This window comes from Anolis sagrei, chromosome 6 (assembly GCF_037176765.1).
Source record: "Anolis sagrei isolate rAnoSag1 chromosome 6, rAnoSag1.mat, whole genome shotgun sequence".
In the NCBI taxonomy this organism is placed as follows: domain Eukaryota; kingdom Metazoa; phylum Chordata; class Lepidosauria; order Squamata; family Dactyloidae; genus Anolis; species Anolis sagrei.
Window position 1 is genome coordinate 23,694,917 of NC_090026.1, and position 25,120 is coordinate 23,720,036.

Consider the following 25,120-nt stretch of genomic DNA (forward strand, 5'->3'; position numbering starts at 1 on the left):
GAGGCCAGGGACCTGAAGCAGGGAAAAGCTGAATAATTTCCGACTCACTTCCTGAGTTGTAACAAAAATGGCGGAAAAAGCTTAGGAAGAGCAAAAGGACTTTCAATTTTTTTAAAAGCTTCAATATTGCTTCAAAAAGGTAATTTTAATGAAATTATTACAAGCAACGAGTTATCCGACGTGACTCTATCCATGCCTAGTTACAATCCTCGCAATAGTGTCACAATTGTGACTAAATAGCTGTCGTGAATACAGAACAGTTACCTAGATTTACTGAACTGTAACTGTTCCGGATTCATGATTGATACTTAGTCATAAATGTTAAAATGAGCACCAAGCTTTATGTTGGACAATATTGTGCTTTTCTCTCCTGTAATAACAAAAACACAAGACTAAACGATTGTATTTTTTAATTGAAAAGAAACTGGGGTATGGGGCACAATATACACAGATGGGAATAATCTCTAAACTAACTGTAAAGAAGGGAGGTTTTTAAGGACACATTCTTTGGGGGAGGAAAGGAAATTCCAATTCCGCAGTAAATATTTCTATAGCACTAGATCACTACTGTGAATGGACCTTTTGGAAAAAAGTTCTGATGGAGGCTTTAAAACCTAAAATGCAAGCTCCTCCCCAAACTTTTAAAATGAAACATCTGCAACAATAAAAAAATAACACAGTATGAAAAAAGAAAGGCATTCTCATTTATACTGGCAAACTTTGGTATTGCTGGTCATTAGAATTAGCACCAAAAGGTTGTTGGGATGCCTAATTCCTGCTGTGGGTCATTCCTTGGAGCCATGTCACCTGTTCAGCATTTTCCAGAAGGGCAACGAACTAAGGAAAGAAAGATGAGGACAATAAGACAATTACTATTACATTTATTACAAGTCCGCAGTCAACAAAATCAGAGCAGAGAGAAGCATGATGTGGGAAGGGGATATGGTTGTTTTATCCACTAAACGATCATACAGCAGACAATGCTTTTAGCGTCCAAATATTATACAGATTTGTGGCATTGCATGTGTGTATGTGTGTTGGGAGGAGGGTATTATCCAGAAATACTCTCAACTTGGAGATAAAAGCATATCTACATTTCAGGTCTGTAACAAATCCAGAAAGGTTTATAAGCATGGTCATCTTTGAAACGTGATGAGATCCAGTTTTTGTTAGTCTCATGGATGGGTCTTTTCCACATTAGACAAGAATCATATAATCATAGAGTTGGAAGAGAACTCATGGGCCATCCAGTTCAACCCCTTGCCAAGAAGCAGGAAAATCACATTCAAAGACCATTATTACTGTTTATATGATATTATAGATTGGTTGGGCAAGTGTCATTCTTCAACTATGATTCAATTGCAAGTCCTATCAGCCATAATTAGCACAGTCAATGATAAGGGGATGATGGAGGTTGGTATCCAACAATCTCTGGAGGAAAGCACATTGCCCACCTCATTTATATAAACCAGGACTTTCAGAAAACAGGATGATCCTCTTAAAACTGTTCATGTTTGTGGAATAGATAAGGGTTACCTATATTCTATGGAAGTTAGCACTATACAGATGTGACTAAAACATGGTTGGGGGAACATAGTTTCTTAAGGAGGTTGTGCTATAATGATGGGATGCATACAGGGATTCTCTACTTTTTTTTACCTCTGTACCCATTTCCCAGAAATCCATTCATTCCATACTTTGATTCTTTTCCCCCTAAAGAAAAAAAAGAAAGAAAGAAACTGATAAGAAACTCTGAATTGTGCATGATTCTTTTTCTCCTGTTTCTGTCATTTTCTAAGAGTTTACTTTCATTTGATACAAATTTCCTGTAGATCATTGTGAGGTCTGCTTCTCTACCAGTTATATGAAGCTCATGGGCTGGAGCCATACTTAGTTTTCAAGTGTATAGCAGCCCCACCAAATGAATCATATTTAATTGATTGTGATTTATTAATCATACTGATTACAGTGAGTCAACTACAATTAAGTGTATTGTAATTGCAATTAAGTCTTTAATTAAGTCTGATTCCAACATATTACCCTCAACTTAAAAATATTATTTTGGAATATTAAAAAAGAGAGACATTCCTTTAGATGTTTATGACATTATGGACCTTTGAAGGGAAAATGTGCTCATCAGAGAAATTAAAGTAAGTCATTGTTATGTATGTCCTGAATAGTAAATGTAATAAGGTAAGTCATCTGTTGAAAGGGATGAGAAGGAAGGTGACTGGTGACTGGATGAATGTTCAAGAGATGTTAAAATGGTTCAATGGATAACAGAAAAAGGTAAAAGTTTCCCCTGATTAAGTCCATATCTAAGCCAAAGAGTCCATAGACACCTCCAAGGTCATGTGGCCAGCATGACTGCATGGAGAGCCGTTACCTTCCCGTTGAAGCGATACCTATGATCTATTCACATTTGCATGTTTTTGAACTGCTAGGTTGGCAGAAGCTGGGCTTAACAGTGAGAGCTTACCCCACTCCCCAGATTTGAACCGTCAACCTTTCAGTCAGCAAGTTCAGCAGCCCAGTGGTTTAACCCACTGTGCTACCAGGGGGCCCTTGGATATTAGAAAGAACTAGGAAAATGAGAGTGAGAGAAGTAGTAAGAGCTAGGATCAAAGACAGACTGGAGTTATAATGGTTGGTTAGTTAGGAATGTGTAAAGAAGATGTGAGTTTGGATGAGAGTTAAATCAAGATTTAGATGTGTTAATGAAATCATATTTTATGGTACACTGAACATTGTTTATTATTATTATTATTATTATTATTATTATTATTATTTGCATTATACACTTGTGATTCTAATGCTGTAATAGTATTCTTGGCATAAAGGAATTCAGACGCTTGTCTGTTGTGGCAGCAGTGATGCGAGGCTGGTAGCATCACATGATAGGATTATACAAATAAAGATACACACAGGAACTACAAACTTGGGTATAATAGTGGTGGGGCAGGAAGGGGTTCCTCACATTTGGATCTATAACACAAATACGGGGTCACCTACCATAGCCTCCCAGTGTTTGTCCAGGGCTTAGTGGACCACCATACCCTCTTTGTGCTTGCCCGGCTCCAAGAGGACCATATGCACCTGCCAGACAGAGTGAGAGCCAAAAGCTAAGCGCAGAGAATGTATATGTGAATGTAAAGTGAAGGCACAGTTGCAGAAAGTGCTTTCAATTACACCAAATTAGTATCAGATACAATTTTTTTCAAGCAAAGGGTGAAAAGACTGTTACAGGAGCTCAACTGGAGAGGGTGAGGTTTTAAAGTATCTTCTTAAAAGATCCCTCCATCTTACCTGCCCCCAGCCCATTAGCTTCTCCACCATTCATATATCCCAGGCCATTTCCATTACCTGCACAGAGTGGAAAAGGAAGCAGAGGGTGAAAAAGAAGTAAGCATTTAAAACAAAAAGCTCATCTCACATCCATTTATTTCCCCTCGTGGTCACTGCGATTTCCCCTCGTGGTCACTTCCTCTGGCACTCTAGCTCTGGGGGAATTGGGTTGTTGTTAGTTTTTCATTATGTATGGCCATGTTCCAGAAGCATTCTCTCCTGACATTTCACCTACATCTATAGCAGGCATCCTCAGAAGTTGTGAGGTCTGTTGGAAACTAAGAAAATAGGGTTTATATATTTGTGGAATGTCCAGGGTGGGGGAAATAACACTTGTCTGTTGGAGATAGGTCTGAATGTTTCAATTGGCCACCTTGATTAGCATTCTGGGGGGATTCTCTGCACACATTGCAAGGGAGAGAGAATCCAGTGACTCAACATCCTCAGTTAGTGTTGCTGTTCAGGATCATCCAAAGCACTGAGTTTTCCAGCCAAAGCCTGAGGCCTGGGAAGAGCCCTTGGTGATATCATTAAATGGTATGCATTAAATAGCAACAACTGTTGCTTACAACTTTAAATTAAATACATACAAAGCATGAGGTTGGGGAGAAAGTGAGAAAGAGAATAAATCTTTGGATAGTAAGAAAAAAAATCTTAGCTAAAGTGGCTGTTCAAAGATCAAGGTGAAATAATAGGATTATTTTTCTCACTTAGGAAGATGGGGATAAGGAACATTTAATCTAGCCCAGTTGTTTCTAGCCAGGTGGATGCACAGCAGAGTGGAGAGCGAGTCCTTGCACCATAACAATTAGGAAGGAAAGAGGAAATCTAACTAAATACATCATATCCCACTTTCTTCTCAGCAAGTTACAGCAAAAATGAAACAAAACAAAACCCAAAGCCTTGTAAATTGTTGCTGCTATGCTAGTTTGCACCCAACACTTTCCTCCTGTCTAAAGCAAAACGTAATAAATTGTGGAAAGTTCTTGGTGATAAGGGGATACCAAGTCACCTTGTCTGTCTCCTGAGGAATCTGTATAACAACCAAGTTGCAACAGTAAGAACAGACCTTGGAAAAACAAATTGGTTCAAGATTAGGAAGGAATATGGTAGGGCTGTCTACTTTCACCCTACCTATTCAACTTATATGCAGAACACACCATGCGACGTGCGGGGCCTGATGAATCCAAGGCTGGAGTTAAAATTGCTGGATGAAACATTAACAACCATAGATATGCAGATGATACCACTTTGATGGTTGAAAGCGAGGAGCTGAGGAGGCTTATAACCAAGGTAACAGAAGAAAGTTCAAATGCTGGGTTGCAGTTAAACATTAAAAAAAACCAAGATTATGGCAGTCAGACTGATTGATAACTGGCAAATAGAGGGAGAAAATGTGAAGGCAGTGATAGACTTTGTACTTCTAGAAGCAAATATTACTGCAGATGCAGACTGCAGCCAATGAATCCAAAGACGCTTACTACTTGGGAGGAGAGCAATGACCAATCTCGATAAAATAGTGAAGAGAAGAGACATCACACTGACAACAAAGATCCACATAGTTAAAGCAATGGTATTCCTCATAGTAACCTATGGATGTGACAACTGGACCATAAGGAAGGCTGAACGAAGGAATATAGACATTTTTGAACTGTGGTGTTGATCAAGAAGATCAAACCAGCCCATACTCCAGGAAATAATGCTCAGCTGTTCACTGGAGGGAAGGATATTAGAGGCAAAGGTGAAGTACTTTGGCCACATAATGAGAAGACAGGAAAACTTGGAGAAGACAATGATGCTGGGGAAAATGAAAGGGAAAAGGAAGAGGCGCTGACCAAGGGTAAGATGGATGGATGGTCTCCTTGAAGCAACTTGGTTGACCTTGAAGGAGCTGGGAGTGGCAACAGCCGACAGGGAGCTCTGGCGTGGGCTAGTCCATGAGATCACAAAGAGTCAGAAATAACTAAACAAATAAACAACAACAGAGCAAAACAGATCAATCATTAAACAAAATGCAGCCTAAGGGCCAATTGGGCCCCTGAAGCTACTTTGGCAACTACTCAGACTCCTCTCAGCCCAACCTATATTTTGCTTGCCACCACTCTTGCAAGGTGAAACTCCCTGCTATTTAGCCCTGCATTCTGGGCAAGTTGTGGCCCATATGACAGCTAAGGCCCACCTGGATAAAAGAGACAAGTGGGAACTAATTCCTAAAATGGAAGATGCTACAGACTTCACTCCTGCCCAATAGGCTTGCCCTCTGACAGATAATAATTTGCAAATATCCCTAGACACGTTTGGACTGGCTTCATTTACTAAGTATCTAGAAACACATTTCAAAATACTAGCCCAGTGGTGTCATTAGATCTGGGAGGAGGGAAGACTAGATGTTCTCACAAGTGGATTTTGGCAAGAGGCAGTCTTGTGGACGAGCCAATTTAACTCTTTCAGAGAAGAAGACTAAATTGAAATGAACTAGACCAGAAGATTATTCCATGCTTGTTGGGAAGAGGAAGACTAAGTTCAGGGAGGGCATCAGAAATGAGTTGTAATTTGCAGGAAAACTAAGAAAAGGAAGGTGGAATGTGGTTGCTAAATTGAATAGTCATATGGTCCTGGTTTATCTTCAGCCCCAAATTTGGCAGGTTGAAGACTGTATAGCAGCTGATCTCATCCTACCACAGACATGGAAATATGACAAAACCCACAGCTATTCACCAGTAGATTTCCATCACCTCTGGATCTTTGAAGGGCCAGTGTACCATTCTAACTACCATTTTGATTGACTAAAAGTGATGTTTTGTTACTCCCACACACCTTGTTGGCTGCTGGATGAAGGGTCTCCCCCTTCTTTTGAAGTGAGGAACTCCTGAAGTAATGTATTATTGCATTTAGAATATATCTGACTGAAAAGCAGGGGTTTCTGGCCAATTTTTTTTTAAAAGGGGAGGAAACGGGTGTTACTGTGAAGATTAGCAAGAGCTGCCCTGAACTTCTCTGTGGACATGATTCCTATCCCTATCCTTAAGGGTTGCCCCTATTCTACTCCACAAGTTCAATCTATAAAAGCAGTCCCACCAAGATGACTGCCTGACACCTAGCACTGCTCTCTCCCACCTTTCCTTCCCCTCTTTTTTCACTAGGAGTGCCACCTGTTGCTGCTGCCATTTTGTGGCACTGTGATGACACGTGTGGCAAAATCAGCAATGCCACCACTGATGTGGCTCCAGTGGGGATCCAATCTAACTGCCCGATCTCCAGAAGGTGCCCAGCTTTGGTGTGGAGACTAGATGGTTGCCGTTCTTGTTGGGGATTAAAGTTTAAATTGATTCAAAATTTGGTTCTTTTTGCAGAAATCAAGCATCCTACTTGCAAGACATCCTATTTCTCAACTTACCATATCTCCCAGCACCATAGTCTCCTCCCAGACCAGCACCATCTGATTGCTGTGGTTGACCGCTGTATGGGAGCTGTCCTGCACCTGTAATGTAGATGGGAATCAGGAAAGGGCAACAGAAGCCCTTTAAGATAGAAAGGAAGGTCGGTTCATCCTGACACCAAAGTGCTTATGAAAGCTAAGCACTTTCCAAGTAATCCCAGTTTCTTTTCATTACATACAACAGTTTGCCAGGCTGTCAATGGCCTGGGAAAGGTTGGTTTTCCTTATGTACCAACAAGAACACTCACCTCCATATTTGGCAGCAGTGGGATCTCCAGCAGGGCTGCCTAATTGACTGCTATAGGGCATTTGGACACCTGCAAAAGAGACAGACCCCAAGATCTCTGTACACAGCTTTTCATTTCACTATCATTTATCCTCAATGGACTCAAGGTTTATATCAGGGATAGGCAAAACCCAGCTCAAAGAAAGAAAACCTTTTTGGGTCCAAAATGCTCCTAGAAGTGACTCAAGGAGTGTGTGGACAGCATTTCCATCACACCATGGGCCACCTAGTAGATTTAACTTTTTTGTCTCTAAAAGCCTTTTAGAGGGTGTAGGGCAATTTCTGCTATGTTTTAGTAGACCCCAGGCCATTTTTGGTCCAGTAGAGACTATTTTTGGAAAGTTGAAATTAAAAAGAAGTTAATTCCATTTGCTTCCTGCTGCTAAAAATTTTTCTCCCCTGCACCTGAAATTGAGACTGCACCATCACAGTGTCAAAATAAGATTCAGTTAGTGTCCTGGGGACAGGGAGCCATATTTTCCTCTACCCTGGATAACAATGCATCTGAGACTGGTCTTGTATTACATTTTCTGTAGCTGATATTTCTTGCATTTCTGGAGTTGACATTTGACTTCTGTTGCCTGCTTTTTCTTTCCTACTAGTTGCTGGTGAGTCACATCTTAGAAGTTACTTTTGGAGAATGCAACTCACAACATTCTCCACTGAAAATCTTGTTGACTGGAGTTTACAGTGGTGATTTTTCAAACTAACTTTTCAAAATTCTGTCTTTTTGTACATCTTTTATAACTCACTGAAACCTTACATTCTTTACCTTAATGTTACCAATGAGGTGTAGCCATCAATGTTGCCTTTAGACATGAATTACTTTGAATATGTCACCATGACAAATCGAAGGAGGCCTTGAACAAATCACCATTTCTCAATCGAATATACCTCACAGGTTTGTTGTACCAAAAAACCCCCCCAATTCCAAGGTCCATGGAAAAAGGAAGAGAAATAAATACGACATAAAGACACTCCATTACCATTGCCATTACCATATCCACCTGGCTGAGACCCAGCACCAGCAAATCCATTGCTTCCAGCTCCATATCCTGGAAAAGATGCATAAACCATATCTTTGTGATGTTATTTACACAAACCCTGCTGAAAGCTGCTAAATTAGAAAGTTACTTTGTGCACGAATAAACATGTTTGAAGAGATGCTTTTAAAGTGGTTCTTCTTCATCATGTTGATCAACAGCTCCACCTTCTGGACATTTTGGAATGATGAAAATTATATTCAAGAAGAGTTGCTCTTTGATTTTTTTTTACTCCCTATTTTTGAATTAGTAGATGACTCACTATAAAACAGTGGTTCCCAACCTTTTATTGACCAAGGACCACTTGACCAGGGACTACTTTGACCAGGGACCACTCTCCAACATTAGTACCAAATGGAGACCTCGGTACACTCCTTCTATACCTGGGACGTCCTCTTCCACCGAGCGCTTGGCTTCAGTAGGGACACACATGGAGCGGTGAGGGAGGAAGGGGACACCTGCCTATCCAGCCAGATCAGCAGAATCAACCCTGGTGATCAATGGGGTGACAGATGTCGCAGCCAGATCGCCCTCAGAAAGACATTGCCACCCTTAGTAAAGCCGGCTCACTGAAATGGTTAAGTCACTTCAAACATACTTTTCAAACAGCTGAATACCTAAAGACAGAAATGCCTAAACATCTAAGGAGGGTATTCACTAGAACCCGATTCGAACAGACAGATACAATGGTTAAACATGGAAGGTTTAACCAAGTTCCGTATAATGAACGTTTCTGTATCTGTGGGGCAACAGAGGTAGAGGATATTACACATGTACTGTTTAGTTGTATTTTGTACAACAAAGAGAGAAATCAATACCTCGGACCATTCATTATACACTGGGATCCCCATATCAAAACTACATTCTTAATGGCTGGCCAGAATGCTAAGATAACACACCAAACAGCCCTTTTCCTTCATAAAGCAACACAGCCGAGAACTGCATATCTGGAGGTGATTGGGGTAAACTGTAGGGGTGATGCAGATACCTGAAGTGGCCTGGGATTGTGTAATAGCTGGTCTATTTTAAGTTTTGTTTTAACCTTTGTTTTTAATTTTTGTGGTTTGAAATTTTACCTTGGCATTTTAATGATGATATTTTTAATTATCTTTTAACTTAATCAAGTTTGAATGTTCACTATTATGGGAGTTTTAGGGTAGTGATTATTGTCTATTGTCTATTTGTGTACATTTCTGTTTTTGTTTTTAATGTTGATACGGTCAGTGGACTATTCAATAAACTTTGCTTTGCTTAGTACCAAATGGGTTATGAATCTGTTTTGGTCAACTTTAGATTCAGTTTGGTTATTTGGGATGCTGATTCATAAAATTGCATTGGCTAGATCACATCAGCTCTAGTTTCTGATACAGAACATATGCCATCCAGTAGTCACCATCTGCTAACCCACAGAAAACCATATTTAATCATCTAGGGCTGATGTGGTCTATCCAATGCAATTTTCTGAATAAGCACCCCAAATAACCTCAGGAACAGGCCTAAAAAACACCAAGTTGCCCCCACTTCCAGGCACCACATGGAATGGCTCAGCTCAGGGGGAGGGAGGAGAAGCAGTCAGGAGGCTTGTTGCCATGACTTTTGTGGCTTGTCAGCCTCTCCCCTCCCTGTTGCTTCAGCACTATAAGTGGGTTTCACAAGATAGTTGCTCTCGTTGCAACAGTGTAGTAAAGGTGAAGCCGCGGACCATATTTTAGTTCTTAGGGACCACTGGTGGTCCACGAACCATAGGTTGGGAACAACTGCTATAAAGAGAGGAGGTGCAGGGTTCAAATTCTAAAGCCAGAGAGCTTAGAATTAAATCAAATCAAATTAAAAACCCAAGATTCCAAAGGATGCTATCAGAACATTTAAAGTGGAACCCTAGTGCTATGATTGTATTGTGTGAAACGGACCACATACCTTTCAGCATTTCACAGATCAAATCTAGCACATGTGTGGCCATGCAATTGCTGAGTATGGTCAAGAAGGTGACAATTATAGATGAGAAGAACACAAAAGTTAGGAGAGAATGCTGACGTTTGCCTTTGCTTGAACCTACTGGGAAAGATCGGATCCTTCCCTTCCTCTCTCTCCCCTGACTTTTTCATCTAGCACTCAGTTTGTAGCAATGGAACAAAGGTGAAAGTGCGAGGGAATTAGGATATTTAAAAAGACATTCACAAAGTGGAAAACAGAGGTTTAAATCACAGCTATCTCTGCCAAATCTGGACAATTGGAAGCTGTGGGGTGACAATCTGAGCCATGATTCATTCTGTCACCCCATCCCTCTCTCTTTCCCACTTCCCTCACCATTGCCATATCCATTCTGGAGTCCACTGCTTGGATAACCACCAGCTCCCATGCTGCCAGGATAAGCTGTTGAAGAGAGCACGGAAGAAACAAACAAACAAAAAGATAAAAATGACAACTCCTTTCCCTCCTTGGAATATTATCAATTTATTTATTTGCCACAATTATACCTTGCCCTTCTCACCCCCAAAGGGGACTCAGAGCAGCTTACTTATAAGGCACAATTCAATGCCACACAGAGACAAACAATGCATTAAAAGCAATATCAAACATTAAAAACACTTATTAAAATCATGTAACTTTAATTATAAATTATTATAAAATAGTCAAAGGCCATTCCAATTGTCATTGCACTATTCTGCATTCACTTATTGTACTTGGAGATTGCTGTCTGAAAGCTTGATCTCACAACCACATTTTTAGCTTTTTTTCTGAAGGTCACGAGGGAGGGGACTGATCTGATTTCACATGAGAGGGAGTTCCACAGCCAAGGGGCCACCACTGAGAAGGCCCTGCCTCTCATCCCCACAAGCCATGCTTGTGAAGGAGGGAGGAACGAGAGTAGGGCCTCCCCGACAGATGCTAATGTCTGAGATAGTTTGTAGAAGGAGATACATTCTGATACGTAAGCTGGATTGGAAGCATGTAAGACTTTATAGGCTAAAGCCAGCACTTTGAATCGTGCTCGGTAGCAGACTGGCAGCCAATGGAGCTAACTCAAGTCAAACCAAGTATTCAGTCTGTAAGGCTGTTTCCGATGCTCAATATTCCTTTAAGACTCCCTTGGCCACTCTTTTTCTGTTACTCCAGAGAGTGAACTGCAGAAGAGGCCATTCTCTTTTTAAATAACTTGCAGTACTCTCTAACAGTAAAAATATCAGTTATTCAAAATCAGAAGTTGACTTCTTGCCATTTTGAGGGGAGGACTGACTGTTTTTGGCAGTTATTTTAGCCCCCAGAAAGAAACGGGGAAAACATGGGCCCCCAGAGATATTACAGCTGCCCACACTGATTGAAGCCATGGCTTCAAATGGACATTTGTACCCAAAGCCCTTCAAAACACAAATATTTGCTCCTGAAAGCAGAATGCTCTCCCTGAACAAACAGGGCAGGGGTTATAAGGCAGAGGACAGGGTTGAACTGCATGGCTTCTCTCTGGACAAATAATGAACACCTTGGAGAGTTCCCAATGACTTTCTCCCCAATCCCTGCTCATGTTTTGGTGCTAGAATCCCTATGTAGTAATCCCATCCCTTCTTGGAGCTTACCTTGCTGTAGTCCTACTGCTGGATAACCACCAGCACTGGGTCCTGCCCCATAGCCTGCTGAAAGGGATAAATACACAGGAGAAACTATTCTCTTTGCACAAGTTATATTTTGAGGCTGAATGAAGGCTCGGACTAGTAATGCTCTGCTTGACTCATGTCAGAATTGTGCAGAGGCACATTGGAAGAGGACACAAAAAGAGGTGGGAAATTTAAAGAAATGTGGCTTAAAGGCTGGCTTGCCCTAGCATTAGGCAGAGTGTAGTAACAACAGGTTGAGAAAAGGCTATAAGTCTCTTTTAAAAGAGTTTAAGTGGGACATAAATATAAGAAAAGGAAGAGGAGGAGAAGACAAAGATCAATAGTAGGCGGATGACTTGCTTTTCCTTTTAAGGTAAAGGTAAAGGTTTTCCCCTGATATTGTCCAGTCGTGTCCGACTCTGGCGGTTAGTGCTCATCTCCATTTCTAAGCCGAAGAGCTGGCGTTGTCCATTGACACCTCCAGGTCATGTGGCTGACATGACTGCATGGAGCACCATTACCTTCCTGCCAGAGTGGTACCTATTGATCTACTCACATTTTGCATGTTTTCAAACTGCTAGGTTGGCAGAAGACGGGGTTGACAGTGGAAGCTCACGCCGCTCCCAGGATTCGAACCTGCAACCTTTTGGTCAACAGGTTTGCAGCTCAGTGGTTTAACCCACTGCGCCACTGGGGGCTCCAGTTCTGTTTTTTGCTTAAACAGAATGAATATTCTCAAAATAATGGATTATTTATGTATGTGGAACTGCGGCACACTGATATTCATTACTCAGGAAAGACAATAGAATAGCCAACATGCCATTTACCTGCTTTGGGAGGCTTGCCTCTTGTACCAAGACCTGTAAGTTAAAGGGAGAATTAGTTAGTCAAACTAGAAAAATAGAAAGATTTAAGACTGTATTTGTGTAATTTATGCAACAAAAGAGAAAAAGAAAAAGAAAAAAAAATCCTGCATTAAGAAAAGTGACCTGAATTGTGGTTGTTGTGAGTTTTCTGGGCTGTATGGCCATGTTCCAGAAGCATTCTCTCCTGACATTTCGCCTGAATCCATTGTAGGCATCCTCAGAGGTTGTGACCTCACAATCTCTAAGGATGCCCACCATAGTTGCAGGGTTTTTTTTTCCTGTCAGGAGCGGCTTGAGAAACTGCAAGTCACTTCTGGTGTGAGAAAATTGGCCGTCTGCAAGGATGTTGCCCAGGGGACGCCCGGATGATTTGATATTTTATCATCCTTGTGGGAGGCTTCTCTCATGTCCCCACATGAGGAGCTGGAGCTGATAGAGGGAGCTCATCCGCCTCTCCCTGGATTCGAACCTGCGACCTGTCGGTCTTCAGTCCTGCCAGCACAGGGGTTTAACGCACTGCGCCACCAGGGGATCCTATAGTTGCAGGTGAAATGTCAGGAGAGAATGCTTCTGGAACATGGCCATACAGCCCGGAAAACTCACAACACCCTAGTGATTCCAGCCATGAAAACTTTTGACAAAACACTGAATATATTTGCATACATGTGCTTAGTTTGCACAATATGCTTCCAATAATAATGGCAAGCAGGGGTAGAGGGGAGGCTATATAAATCATTCATGCCCTGCTTCGCTACCCCTGACCATGTTATGGAGTCACTGCCTGGTTTTTGAAGGTTCATAAGAGACTGCTCACAGTCAATAAGTTCTAAACAAAAGCAGAGCTCTTCAAGATGATATATTTTTCACCTGTCTAGCCTGACTGCATGCATACAGCTCTGATTAATGGCATCACAGGATATTATAATAACATTTCACAGATAAAAATAGAGAAGTGGTTGTAACAATTCTTTTACCATGCCCAAATCTCCTGTCTGAGCCCTTCCTCCTAATTTATATTGCCGAAGCTTGCCTCAGCTTTTCATAGGCAATATCCATTTATTTGACTTGAGTGTGTCCCTTGCAGATTTAATATCCAATACAGCATTTGTTCTGCTGCTTATACATAGATTTAGAGGAACATAACTGTCTGATAATACCTGCAAGATCTGCTAGCTTTGAAACTATGTGATGACACTAATGTTCATGCATAGGGATGTATACGCCCTAGAGAATCTGCTCTGAAGTCTATTTTTCCACCTTGAGAAGAGAGATACAACATTTCAGGTAACTAACATTAAAAGTAACATTTCAGGTAACTAACATTAGTAACATTTCATATCCTTATTTATTTATTTGCACTATTTCTATTCTGCCCTTCTCACCCTGCAGGGGACTCTGGGCAGATTACAATGCACATATACATGGCAAACATTCAGTGCCATAGACATACAACATATATAGACAGACACAGAGGCAATTTAGCATTCCAGCGCTTCTGGCTTCATGATGGTATGCTCAATTCTGGCCACAGGGGGAGCTGCCACTTCACCATCCACTTGTGACACCAGGCCTTGATGGAGTATTTCCTCATTCTTACGTACACTGTTGGAAGGTTTTATGGTGTCATAAATTAGTTAAATTAGCCTCTTCACATAAAGCAGTACCTAAATTTCCTACTTGACAGATGCAATGGTCTTTTGGGTTGCGTAGGTTGGCAGCAAGCTAGACTATTAATGGTTGGGAGCTTACTCTAACCTGAAATGGCTTCGAACTCATGACCTCTTGGTCAGTAGTGACTTAATGCAGCTGACTACTAACTAGCTGCGCCACAGCCTGGTCCATATTTCACTCATATAACCTTTACATAAAAGCATGAAAACATATCAAATATTTTTAAATGTAATGTATTTTAATGATCTGTTTAAATGTGTCTGTGACTGTGGTTAGCACTCAAATGAGTGCTTGTTGTAAAGCCACCCTGAGCCCCCCCACCCCAAGGGGTGAGAAGGATGGGGTACAAATGGACTAAATAAATAAATAAATATTGCAGTACAGTTTAGATTGCTGAGGAACTCCTTTATTATTGGACTTCACCCCGCCCATCACCTGTTAGGTGATTGTAGGTGAACTATAAATCCCAGCAACTACAACTCCCAAATGACAAAATCAATTCCCTCCCACCAACCCCACCAGTATTCAAATTTGTACGTATTGGATATTTGTGCCAAATTTGGTCCAGTGAACGAAAATTTATCCTGCATATCAGCTATTTAACAGTAGTACAATTACAGTTATGAAGTAGCAACAAAACTAATTTTATGATTGTGGGTCACCACAACCTGAGGAACTGTATTAAGGGACTGCGGTATCAGAAAGGTTGAAAAACATTTCCTTAGTCTATACTAAAATAACTAACTAATTGCTCCTTGTTGAGGTCTTGAGACTTGAGCAGTGTGGGGTTGAATTCCACCACCACGGAGGACCCTAAATCAATGTGAGAAAATAAGTGAAACATTTGACATTTCCATCAAGAAATACACCTGGGGCTCAGAATACATAGAACGACCTGGCAGTCCCTCGTGGTCTTTGTATTTTAAAATGGGACGTTCAGCAAAACATGTGCAGCTTTTGTCATGTCAAAGAGCAAATATGGAAGTCTGGTAACATTTGAATTGTGAGAGAAAAGGAGAGGAAAAGTATCTGTGAAGTACTCACCTGCCAAGGGAAAGCCAGCACGGGGATAACCGAGGTCTCTGTATCCTGGAAAACAATATTGCATCCTGAACTATAATGATGCAGAAAGGGATACTCCAATGAGCATTGTTGGTGTGTTTGTTTATAAAATTTCATTCCTCAGATTTCAATTTAACATTGTATGGCACTGAAAAGCAGAAAGTAGTTTTAAAACTTTATCAGAAAAGTTACTTTTTTTGGGCTACAGTTATCTCACCCCACCCGAGCACTTTAGGATGAGCAACCTCTTCAAATTAGGAGGCCTGTATTGGAATCCCCCTCCCCCACTCTCCCCCTGATGAAACTGATGGCCACCACTGAATTTCATGCTGCTGCCACAGTTCTTTCAGGAATTCAGCAGCAGCTTATCAGCTTACAAGGATGCATAGAAACCCACCAACACTATAAAGCCCTGGTAGAGTATCCCTTTCATTTTGGATTTGATTGGAATGGAAAGCAAAGCAATTCAGGAGGCAGAAATGGTGTCAGTGCTTTTGGAAAGGCATGGCTTTTTTTAAAGACTTTTGGGAAACCAGAAATATCCATAGCCTTTTGGAAACGTGACCCTTTTGGAGATGAATTGGCATTCACACTATTTGGAATAATCACAACTCTTTTGTAAAGTATGATCCTCCTGAGAAGAGTTAAATACTTGTTTGAATGAATCTTCTCCTTAGTGGTAAATATCCGCTAGTATTTGTGAAAGGCAAATTAGGTTTCTCAGTTGTTAGACTGATATACCTGGTTATCTCTCTGAACTGTTAGGAACAAAGATATGCCAATGCACAAAATATATAATGGATCTTCAGTTGCCCAAAACGCATCTACTCTTCCATAAAATATATTGCTTTTAAATCATTCACTCAAGAGAACAAAAATTAGGTAGTCTTCATTAAAAGTAACACAGTTGATTTACCTACAAACTTCATGTATTCAGCATACAGGTGCATTTCTTATTGGTTGAGAGTTTAAACAGTAAGTTTATTTATTTACAGCATTTTTATCCTGCTCTTTTCAGCCTGAAGACAACTCAGGACGGCGTACAGATTGGCAACAATTAGATGCCATAAACATACATACAATCTCTTCTCTGTTGCATACAGACTAACAATCTCTTCAGTCTAATACACTACTGAACATTGACTCAATACAGACTGATTACACACTGAAGCATACTGACACTACTGACTTCTAAACTGTACTGTACTGCTTCTGATGCAAACTGAGTCTCAGTCTGAATAGTCTCAGATCTGGTCACATGATCTTCAGTCCCTCCCACAATCTCAAAAAACATAGAGTTAAGGGAAAACTGCATATCAAAACATACATACAATATAGTAAGCAATTTGAATTATATACATAACAAATAACTAGTATAGGAGGCTTGTAGAAGGTTGCTATTTCTAACAAGGACTACCTACAACATCAAAAGTGTTGGGTGAGAAGGCCTGCATAGAGGGAGAATATGAAGCCAATCCCTGCTCTTAAATATATCCCCATGTCATAAAATCACAGCTGGAAGAAACCACAATGGACATCAAGGCCAACCGCCTGCCATGCAGAATACATTATCAAAGCAGTCCAACAGATGGATAGTGAGGAAGGAGAACTCCAGATATACCATAGCAAAATAAGCAAGAGAAAGGCTATCCTACCTGCTCCATATCCAGTTGGGAGTCCATAACCTGCAGGGAGGCAGAAATTATTTAAAAAGAGAATAATATGGATAGATGGATAGACGGATAAGATCAGTAAGAGTAAGTGAGAAAGACTGGTTTCTGTGATTATTCTTATTTGTGGTTGTGATAGCCTTCATACCAGGGATATGTAGATGCCAAGCTTGAGGAAATATACTTTTAAAAACTGGAACACAGAAGCTACCAGCTTGTACCAGGTGCAAAAAAATATTCAAGTGGATAGACGTCATGCTAAATATTAAGGACCAGGGTGTTTCTGAGTACATATGTGGCTAAGGAATTTGTGGCAGCAACCAAAGTTGTTAACAGAAAAGCCCCTCCGTCCCCAGCATTCTTTACCTACAAAGTAGGGAAAAGTTACTTTTTCAGTCTACAACACCCAGAATTTCTCAGTCATCCAGGCCAGTGTCTGTGTTTGCTAGAGGATTCTTAATCTAAAAAGTAGATATTCCAAGTTTTGCATTTTCATTCACTAAATGTACAGCAAATTACGAGTTAGTGGGACAAAGCTAGTGTTGTCCTTAGGAGTCCGAGGTAAAGCTCTGTGTGAGTAAGGCCTCTGGTGCATTTTCGGTGTGGGAGGAGGCTCTATAAGAGTGAAGGTGTTTATCTGCATAAGAAAGAACCGCAGCATGGAAGCAAAGAAAGAAGTATAAAGGTCATTATTGTGTTGTGGAAACACTGTTATTGTAAATACTGCAACTATATTGAGTTCTTTTTATCACTTTGGGCTACTGGGGCTGGGTCACGCTGCTGCTAATAAGTTACTCTGCTGTACATTGAGGAGGGTCTTTTGTTAATAAACCCACTCACCCAACAAAGGTACTACCTATCAGAAGATCTTGTTCTGTCTTCTTTCCCCACCTTTCTCTGCCTTTGATTATGAGGTATTATATAGCGAGCTGGTATAATACGTAGGTGCTAGTACCATTAAAGGTAAGGGATCCATCTTGCTAAGCTGAGACCCAGGTGTTGATATGCATTGCTTACCTGGCTTCCCCAATTTGCCCCCATAGCCGCGTCCAGCCCCATATCCGTTCTGTACTCCTGCAAAGACAAGACCCAACAAAAACTCAAAGCTGCAATTTAGAAGACCCATTTGTAGGTTTGTTCCTGTTCCGTTTCCACAGCCTGTAAATTTGTTCCTACTCTTTCTTATGACAAAAGCATATGTTATATGTTATATGCTGTACCTTGGAGTGCCTTTGTAAGCTGCCTTGAGTTCCCTTGGGGAGATGGTGATGGGATAATAATAATAATAATAATAATAATAATAATAATAAGTAGTAGTAGTAGTAGTAGTAGTAGTAACAGCTGCATTTGCTTCCTCCTTGCAGGTTTTTTTTTTTATTATGGAGAAGCAATATTCAAAACTGTGAGGACTAACCCAACTACATTCCAAAATAGTGCTTCTCTTCTGCCTCTTCAGAAGCCCAGACCACCTCAATGCCACTTCCTTGTGCCTTCATACATAGGTGCTGCTTCCATTTTTGAAAGTATTGTGGAAGCAATTGAAAACAGATCCATCTTCATCAGCTTTGGGCCTGTAAAGTATCATTTAAATGCCTTACTTCTGAGCAATTTATTCCAGCAGCATGGTTAAACTCACCCAGTCCTGTAGGTAGTCCTTGGGTCCCATAGGGAGGGTACCTGCCTGTAGAGTGAAAAACAAAAAGGAGAGGATTAAAATGCAGGGACATATTAGAGTAATATGGATCAGTGAGACCTGGGTTCAAATTCTCCTTTAGCCAAAGTTCAGTGCATGGCACGGTTACAATCATTTCTCAGCGCAGTCCTCTTCATAGTGCTATATAATGTATATCAGGCATGGGCAAACTTTGGCCCTCCAGGTGTCTTGGACTTCAACTTCCACAATTCCTAACAGCCTATCACCTAGAGAGCTGAAGTTTGCCAATGCCAATAGTAACATTGTTAAGAAGCTTGTAAAATGATTTGAATTACAGTATTTTATTGAACTTTTCTTCGTGCAAAGCAAAAAAAGCAAGTTTCCTATGCAGAAAACAACATCACTGCATAGAAAATACACTCTCCTGAACAACAACAAAATGTGGATTTTTCACAGAATATATCCCAAATGGCAAATAAACTGCAGGTTTGAAGACTTTTTTTTACAGTGGAGAGAAGATGGTTAAGTTGCTTTTTGCTAACATTTGTCCATTCTATACTGTTGGGCTAATGTAAAGAGTGATGCAAAAATCAGTATACCAGGTTTTTTTTTTTTTAGTACTGCATGAATACCAGTAGGCAAATATGAAGATGGGTATTTAATTTTCTCCAGCATCAAGGAATAAACGAAGGCACTTCCTCCAGACGGCTTTCCGACTTACCAGCCTTGACACCAGCAGGTCCCAATCCAGCTGCTGGCTGCATTCCTCCTGCGCCTATGAAGGATGGGGTATAAAAAACAAAGCATTCAGTTCAGCAGACCTATGGGAGAGGGTGAGTGATGGCTGGAATGCTCAAGAGATTGGAAATGTTATTGCCCAGAATAGTTCAACAAACATAGGCAGACTGGGATTTGTAACTTAGATGCAATAAGTTACAACTAACATAGTTAATTGTAACACCTTGTTTTGTTAACAAGGCTGAAACAAAGTCATATCTCAAACAAGTACAACAAACAGAATATTTTGTCAATATTTTAGTATCTTTGCTACTTTTAGCATTTCATTGGCAATCTCCCATCCAAGTACTCAGCAAGGGTGAACCTACTTAGTTTCCAAGATCAGACAGGATCTGGTGTCTTAGAATATTTAGCCCCACCTCCAGCAGGCAAGCACAGTCAGTTTGAGGTTGCTTTGAGTTTTCCGGGCTGTATGGCCATGTTCCAGAAGCATTCTCTCCTGACGTTTCGCCCACATCTATGGCAAGCATCCTCGGAGGTTGTGAGATTTGTAGGAAACTAGGCAAGTGGGGTTTATATATCTGTGGAATTATGTCCAGGGTGGGAGAAATAACTCTTGTCTGTTGGAGGCAAGTGTGACTGTTGCAACTGGCCACCTTGATTAGAATTAAATAACTTTGCAGCTTCAAAACCTGGCTGCTTCCTGCCTGGGGAATCCTTTGTTCATGTCAGTTTTAATCATGAATTTTAAACTTGTGTCTTGTGTTCACTATATTTTAATCTTTGTTCTGTGTATTTTAATATGTGTATTTCGTACAAATACATTTTAATATAGGTATTTTATACAAAGTTTATGATAATTATGTGTTTTTGGCTATGTTGTAACCCACCTTGAGCCATGAGGAAAGGCGGGTAAGAAAATTTTATTATTATTATTATTATTATTATTATTATTATTATTATAAACACAACAAGGTGAGTCCACAGCAGACACTTAGCTGGCTGTTGTATTGGATCACACGTCGGACACTTCTCAAGTGTCTAGGACTATATGATGTATTGTCGAATAATGCATGCAGATCCCAGTAAGGTGGCCTTTTGCAGCTGACAGGTGGTAATTTTGTCAGTGCTGATTGTGTTTAAGTACAGGCCACGGTCTTTAGGCACTGCACCTAGTGTGCCCATCACCACTGGGACCACCTTGACTGGCTTCCGCCAGAGTCTTTGTAGTTCAAACTTTAAATCCTCATATCGTGTCAGCTTTTCCAGTTGTTTCTCTTCAATCCTGCTATCACATGGGATTGCAACATCGACAATCCATACTTATTATTATTATTATTATTATTATTATTTGGATGGTCTTCGGCAACTAGCTTGTTATTATAGAAACATATTTTAATAAAGTGTTTGTGGTGTACTTTTAATTTTACCATTATGTTTCAAATGCTTTTCAAACTAGGATAGTTTGTTTATTTATAATGGTTTTGTTTTAACTCAGTCTTGTTTTGATTTATACTGTGAACCTTTGTGAGGAACAGTGAAAACAGAGGACATAAAACAATACAACATGGAGGCTGTGGACTTGCCACAGGATTCTCACCTCTTAGCAGGGATGGAAGGTAAAGACCCCCTCGTCCATTTCCTTGTGGCTTTATTCCTGAAATGCACCCACAAAACAAAAAAGGTGAATGACCCTGGAGATGCACACATATGCAAATAATCACATCCCTAACACAGAAGCATTTTGCATCAGTCTCAAAGAATGTGTCCTTATTATTCATTTAATTAGACAACAATCCTTATTTCAAAGGGCAGCCAAATGTCTCCAAACTAACTGCTTCATCACACTAGAGAATGAATCCACTTTAAATCCAGTTTCTGCCTTCTGCAGAATTCTGGAGTTTGTAGTTTAGTGAGGCTGTTAGAGGCTCCTCTCTAAACTATAAACCCCAGAATTCTGCATGAGGCAGCAACCGAATTTAAGGTGGATTCATTTTCTAGTGTGATGAAGTCCGAATAGAACAGTACTGTGTTCAAAGACACTCTTGTTCTGAATAAAAAGGCAACTTCTGATTGCAACTAAACTTCTGATTGCAACTACCATCAGCTCTCAGTGCCAATGGTGAAGGATTGTGGTAGGTGCATTCCAGCAGCTATGTGTCTATCCAATGGCCCTGTATCCCACATTATCTGGCAGTGTAGACCCATATAATTCAGATAAAAGTAGATAATCTGGGATCAGACCCTGGTATATAGGGCAGGGTAGATCCAGTGTAAGACTTTGGCAGGAGAACGTATGGATGTAATTCAGAAGAGGGACCTGCTAGCTAGTGGCATTAAGCTACTACAATTTTGCAGTATGTGTATAGCTTGTGGTATAACATTTCATGGAGATCACTTTACCAGTTGCATGAAAGGTTTTCCACAGCTGGCACTTGTCTGAAATGGGCTGTGGTCCATGCAGGCATCCACATTCAGGGTGCCCCCAAAAAGCTAGTTGCCAAGAAAGCTGTTCCCTTCCAGCCACTGATGTGAAAACACCTATCTCCAACCAGTCGTGCCAGATCCATTAAGGCCAGGTTTGAGTCTATCCTTAGAACTTCTTTCAAAGCTTGGATCCCCAGTGTCAAAATATGACTTAATCTGAGCAAAGAGATATTCTGGCCCTTAACCCACCTGTGACCCACCTTGTTTCCTGGCCTTCTTGCTTGCCTTTGTGGCTTTGCAAGAAGGTGTCAAGCTTTCATCCCCTGGTGAGGGCACTGAGGAAATCTTTGTCTGTACCAGGTTGGCAAGGGCACAGATGGAATGTGGCATCTTTGTGCCAGACGGAGGTGTGGCATAGAAAAGAGAACATGTAAATCACCAGATCAGACTTTTGGGATGGCTCAGAAGCCACAGAGGGATTTTGACAAAAGGGTTTGTAGATATGAAAACTAGTTGGGTATAATGGGCTTTGGTTTCTGCTTCTTAGGGACAAAATACCAAGTCTCTAGACTTCGATTTTCTTGGCCCTTCACTCTACAAAGAGCCTCTTGACTTGTAGTGGCAGTATATCAAAGGATTACTCAGATAATAATAATAATAATAATAATAATAATAATAATACACTTTATTTATATTCTGCTCTATATCTCCAAGGGGACTCGGAGCAGATTATGACATACACAAGGCCAATATTCAATGCCCCATGGACAACAAGTTAAACATGAGCCAACCATGTCATGTGGCAGCTAAAAAAGCCAATGGGATTTTGGCCTGCATAAATAGGAGTCTAGTGTCTAGATCCAGGGAAGTCATGCTACCCCTCTATTCTATCTTGGTCAGATCACACCTGGAATTTTGGCCCACTTCAATCATTGGTGGGGTCCAGAATTCTAGGTGAACTATAAATTCCAGCAACTACAACTCCCAAATGTCAAGGTCTATTTTCCCAAAGCTCCACCGCTGTTCACATTTGGGCACATTGAGTATTCATGCCATGTTTGGTCCAGATCCATCATTGTTTACATCCACAGTGCTCTCTGGGTGTAGATAAACTAAAACTCCAAAACTCAAGGTCAACGCCCACCAAACCCTTCCAGTATTTTCTGTTGGTCATGGGAGTTCTGTGTGCCAAGTTTGGTTCAATTCCATCATTAGTGAAGTTCAGAATGCTCTTTAATTTTAGGTGAACTATAAATCCCAGCAACTACAACTCCCAAATGACAATATCAATTCCCCCCAACCCCACCAGTATTAAAATTTGGGCATATCAGATATTTCTGTCAATTTTGGCCCAGTAAATCAAAATACATCTTGAATATCAGATACTTAAATTACGATTCATAACAGTAGCAAAATTACAGTTATGAAGTAGCAATGGAAATAATTTTATCTTTGGGGTCACCACAACATGAGGAACTGTATTAAGAGGTCACGGCATTAGGAAGGTTGAGAACCACTGCTATAACTGATCCAATTGACTGTAGCCTTGGGTTTCTGCCCTGGTGACACCATTGCCATGGAGAGATAAAGCGGGGTATAAATAAATATAATATTTATTTATACCCAATAGTCTGGTCCTTCTTTTTACATCATTCTTTGGGTCTTCTTTGCTCAGAAGGAGTGTTGACATTAAGTTTGTATCCAAACATTAACTAGTCAATTACAGGTGAAATGTACATGTGAAAAGTAAACTCCTGAGCTAAAAAGACATTGATAAGAAGTGGCATTATTTAGTTCTTGCATTTTCTGGATATGCCTCCCTCTGTGTTTCTTCTGATAATTTTTTATCACTTGTTGGACCTTCTTATAGCTCTTATTTGTTTGTTTCAATTTTTTTATACATTCTATAAATTACAGAGGCTTGTTAATATCAAAATTGACAAAAAACCCCACTTCATCACACTAGAGAATCTGGTTTCTGCTTCCTGCAGAATTCTAGAATTTGTAGTTTAGAGAGGCTCTTAAAGGCTCCTCCCTAAACTACAAACCCCAGAATTCTGCAGGAGGCAGAAACTGGATTTAAAGTGGATTCATTCTCTAGTGTGATGAATAAATAAATTGATAATGGTGGAAAAACTAATCTCACATGTGTTGTCGAAGGCTTTCATGGCCGGAATCACTGGGTTGTTGTAGGTTTTTTCGGGCTGTATGGCCATGGTCTAGAGGCATTCTCTCCTGACGTTTTGCCTGCATCTATGGCAAGCATCCTCAGAGGCTTCACTACCTCTGAGGATGCTTGCCATAGATGCAGGCGAAACATCAGGAGAGAATGCCTCTAGACCATGGCCATACAGCCCGAAAAAACCTACAACAACCCACTAATATCACAGCTGAGTAAAGATTATCAATGTCTAAAAAAGTAATAACAAGTATAAAATAACAAGTATAAGAAGGTAATAGGCATATCAAGGCTATAAAAAAAAACCCAAGGTGAATATAGATTTAAAATTTTCTATTGTCTTCCTCTTGCTAATTTGTAAAGCCTTTATTACATCTCCCTTTCCTCATGATAAGGTTGTTTTATCTATCTAATAGGGGGATAAGATATGAAACTTCCCATACCTCTCTTTGCATCCATACTTGGGGCTAATACAATCAGATGTAATCCCACTCTTGCATCCACGAAAAATTCATACACGCAATAGGATCACAAGTCGTATCCCATTAATGACTTAATGCCTTTTAAAACCACCCAGACTTACCTCCCTGCAGGCTGCCTCTAACCAAGCACAAAAGCAGAACCGAGGCGCAAAGACCGAAGCTGGCCATTGTAAGGTGCCTAGATTCACCTTCCTCTGAGACTCTGGATGCCACACAATGCTGTGATTGGGAGGGAGCAACCCATTTTATGCCCTAGCCGTGCTCCACCCACTGCCCATCACTCCTCTCCATTGGACGCCTAAGCTACACCGTTCCTTTTATGCTATCCAATAGGCTTCAAGGACGGGGGGGGGGGGGGGGGGGGGATTCCAGTGAAGATATATGGGGTTACAGACACTCTGTCTTAGCCCTATAACAAATACTCATTCATATCCTTACATCCATATTTGCCATTAATGTTGTCAGATGTAATCTCACTCTTCCGTCCACACAAAAAAATCCATGCATGCAATAGGATCACAAGTCATCTCCTATTAATGACATAATGCCTTTTTAAAACCCAGCATTCAGATTAAAATTTAATTTGGAGAAGGCTGTAGAAATATTTTGACCTGGTTCTTCTGCTGCTTTTAATTGTGGTTTTTTTTTATTGCTGTTGTATTATT

The 25,120-nt window shown here is 40.6% G+C and overlaps 1 protein-coding gene across 3 annotated transcripts; it reads right to left on the bottom strand.

The window, feature by feature from the left end:
* Positions 1-395: 395 nt before the first annotated feature.
* GREP1 (glycine rich extracellular protein 1) lies at positions 396-24,684 on the bottom strand. Of its 3 annotated transcripts, none has more exons than XM_067469933.1 (17): positions 24,557-24,684; positions 20,968-21,024; positions 19,351-19,404; positions 18,612-18,656; positions 17,993-18,049; positions 16,961-16,990; positions 15,288-15,332; positions 12,534-12,566; positions 11,689-11,742; positions 10,421-10,486; positions 8,057-8,125; positions 7,033-7,101; positions 6,743-6,826; positions 3,307-3,363; positions 3,013-3,096; positions 1,660-1,713; positions 396-837 (listed from the first exon to the last, which is right to left on the bottom strand). In XM_067469933.1, exons 1-17 carry the CDS (start codon positions 24,621-24,623, stop codon positions 812-814), a joined length of 951 nt encoding a protein of 316 aa, XP_067326034.1. In that variant the 5' UTR covers positions 24,624-24,684; the 3' UTR covers positions 396-811. The 3 variants fall into 3 exon arrangements, with proteins under 3 accessions (XP_067326034.1, XP_067326035.1, XP_060639072.2); XM_067469934.1 differs by having other exon boundaries at positions 8,069-8,125; positions 11,689-11,745; XM_060783089.2 differs by having other exon boundaries at positions 11,689-11,745.
* Between the last annotated feature and the right edge of the window lie 436 nt (positions 24,685-25,120).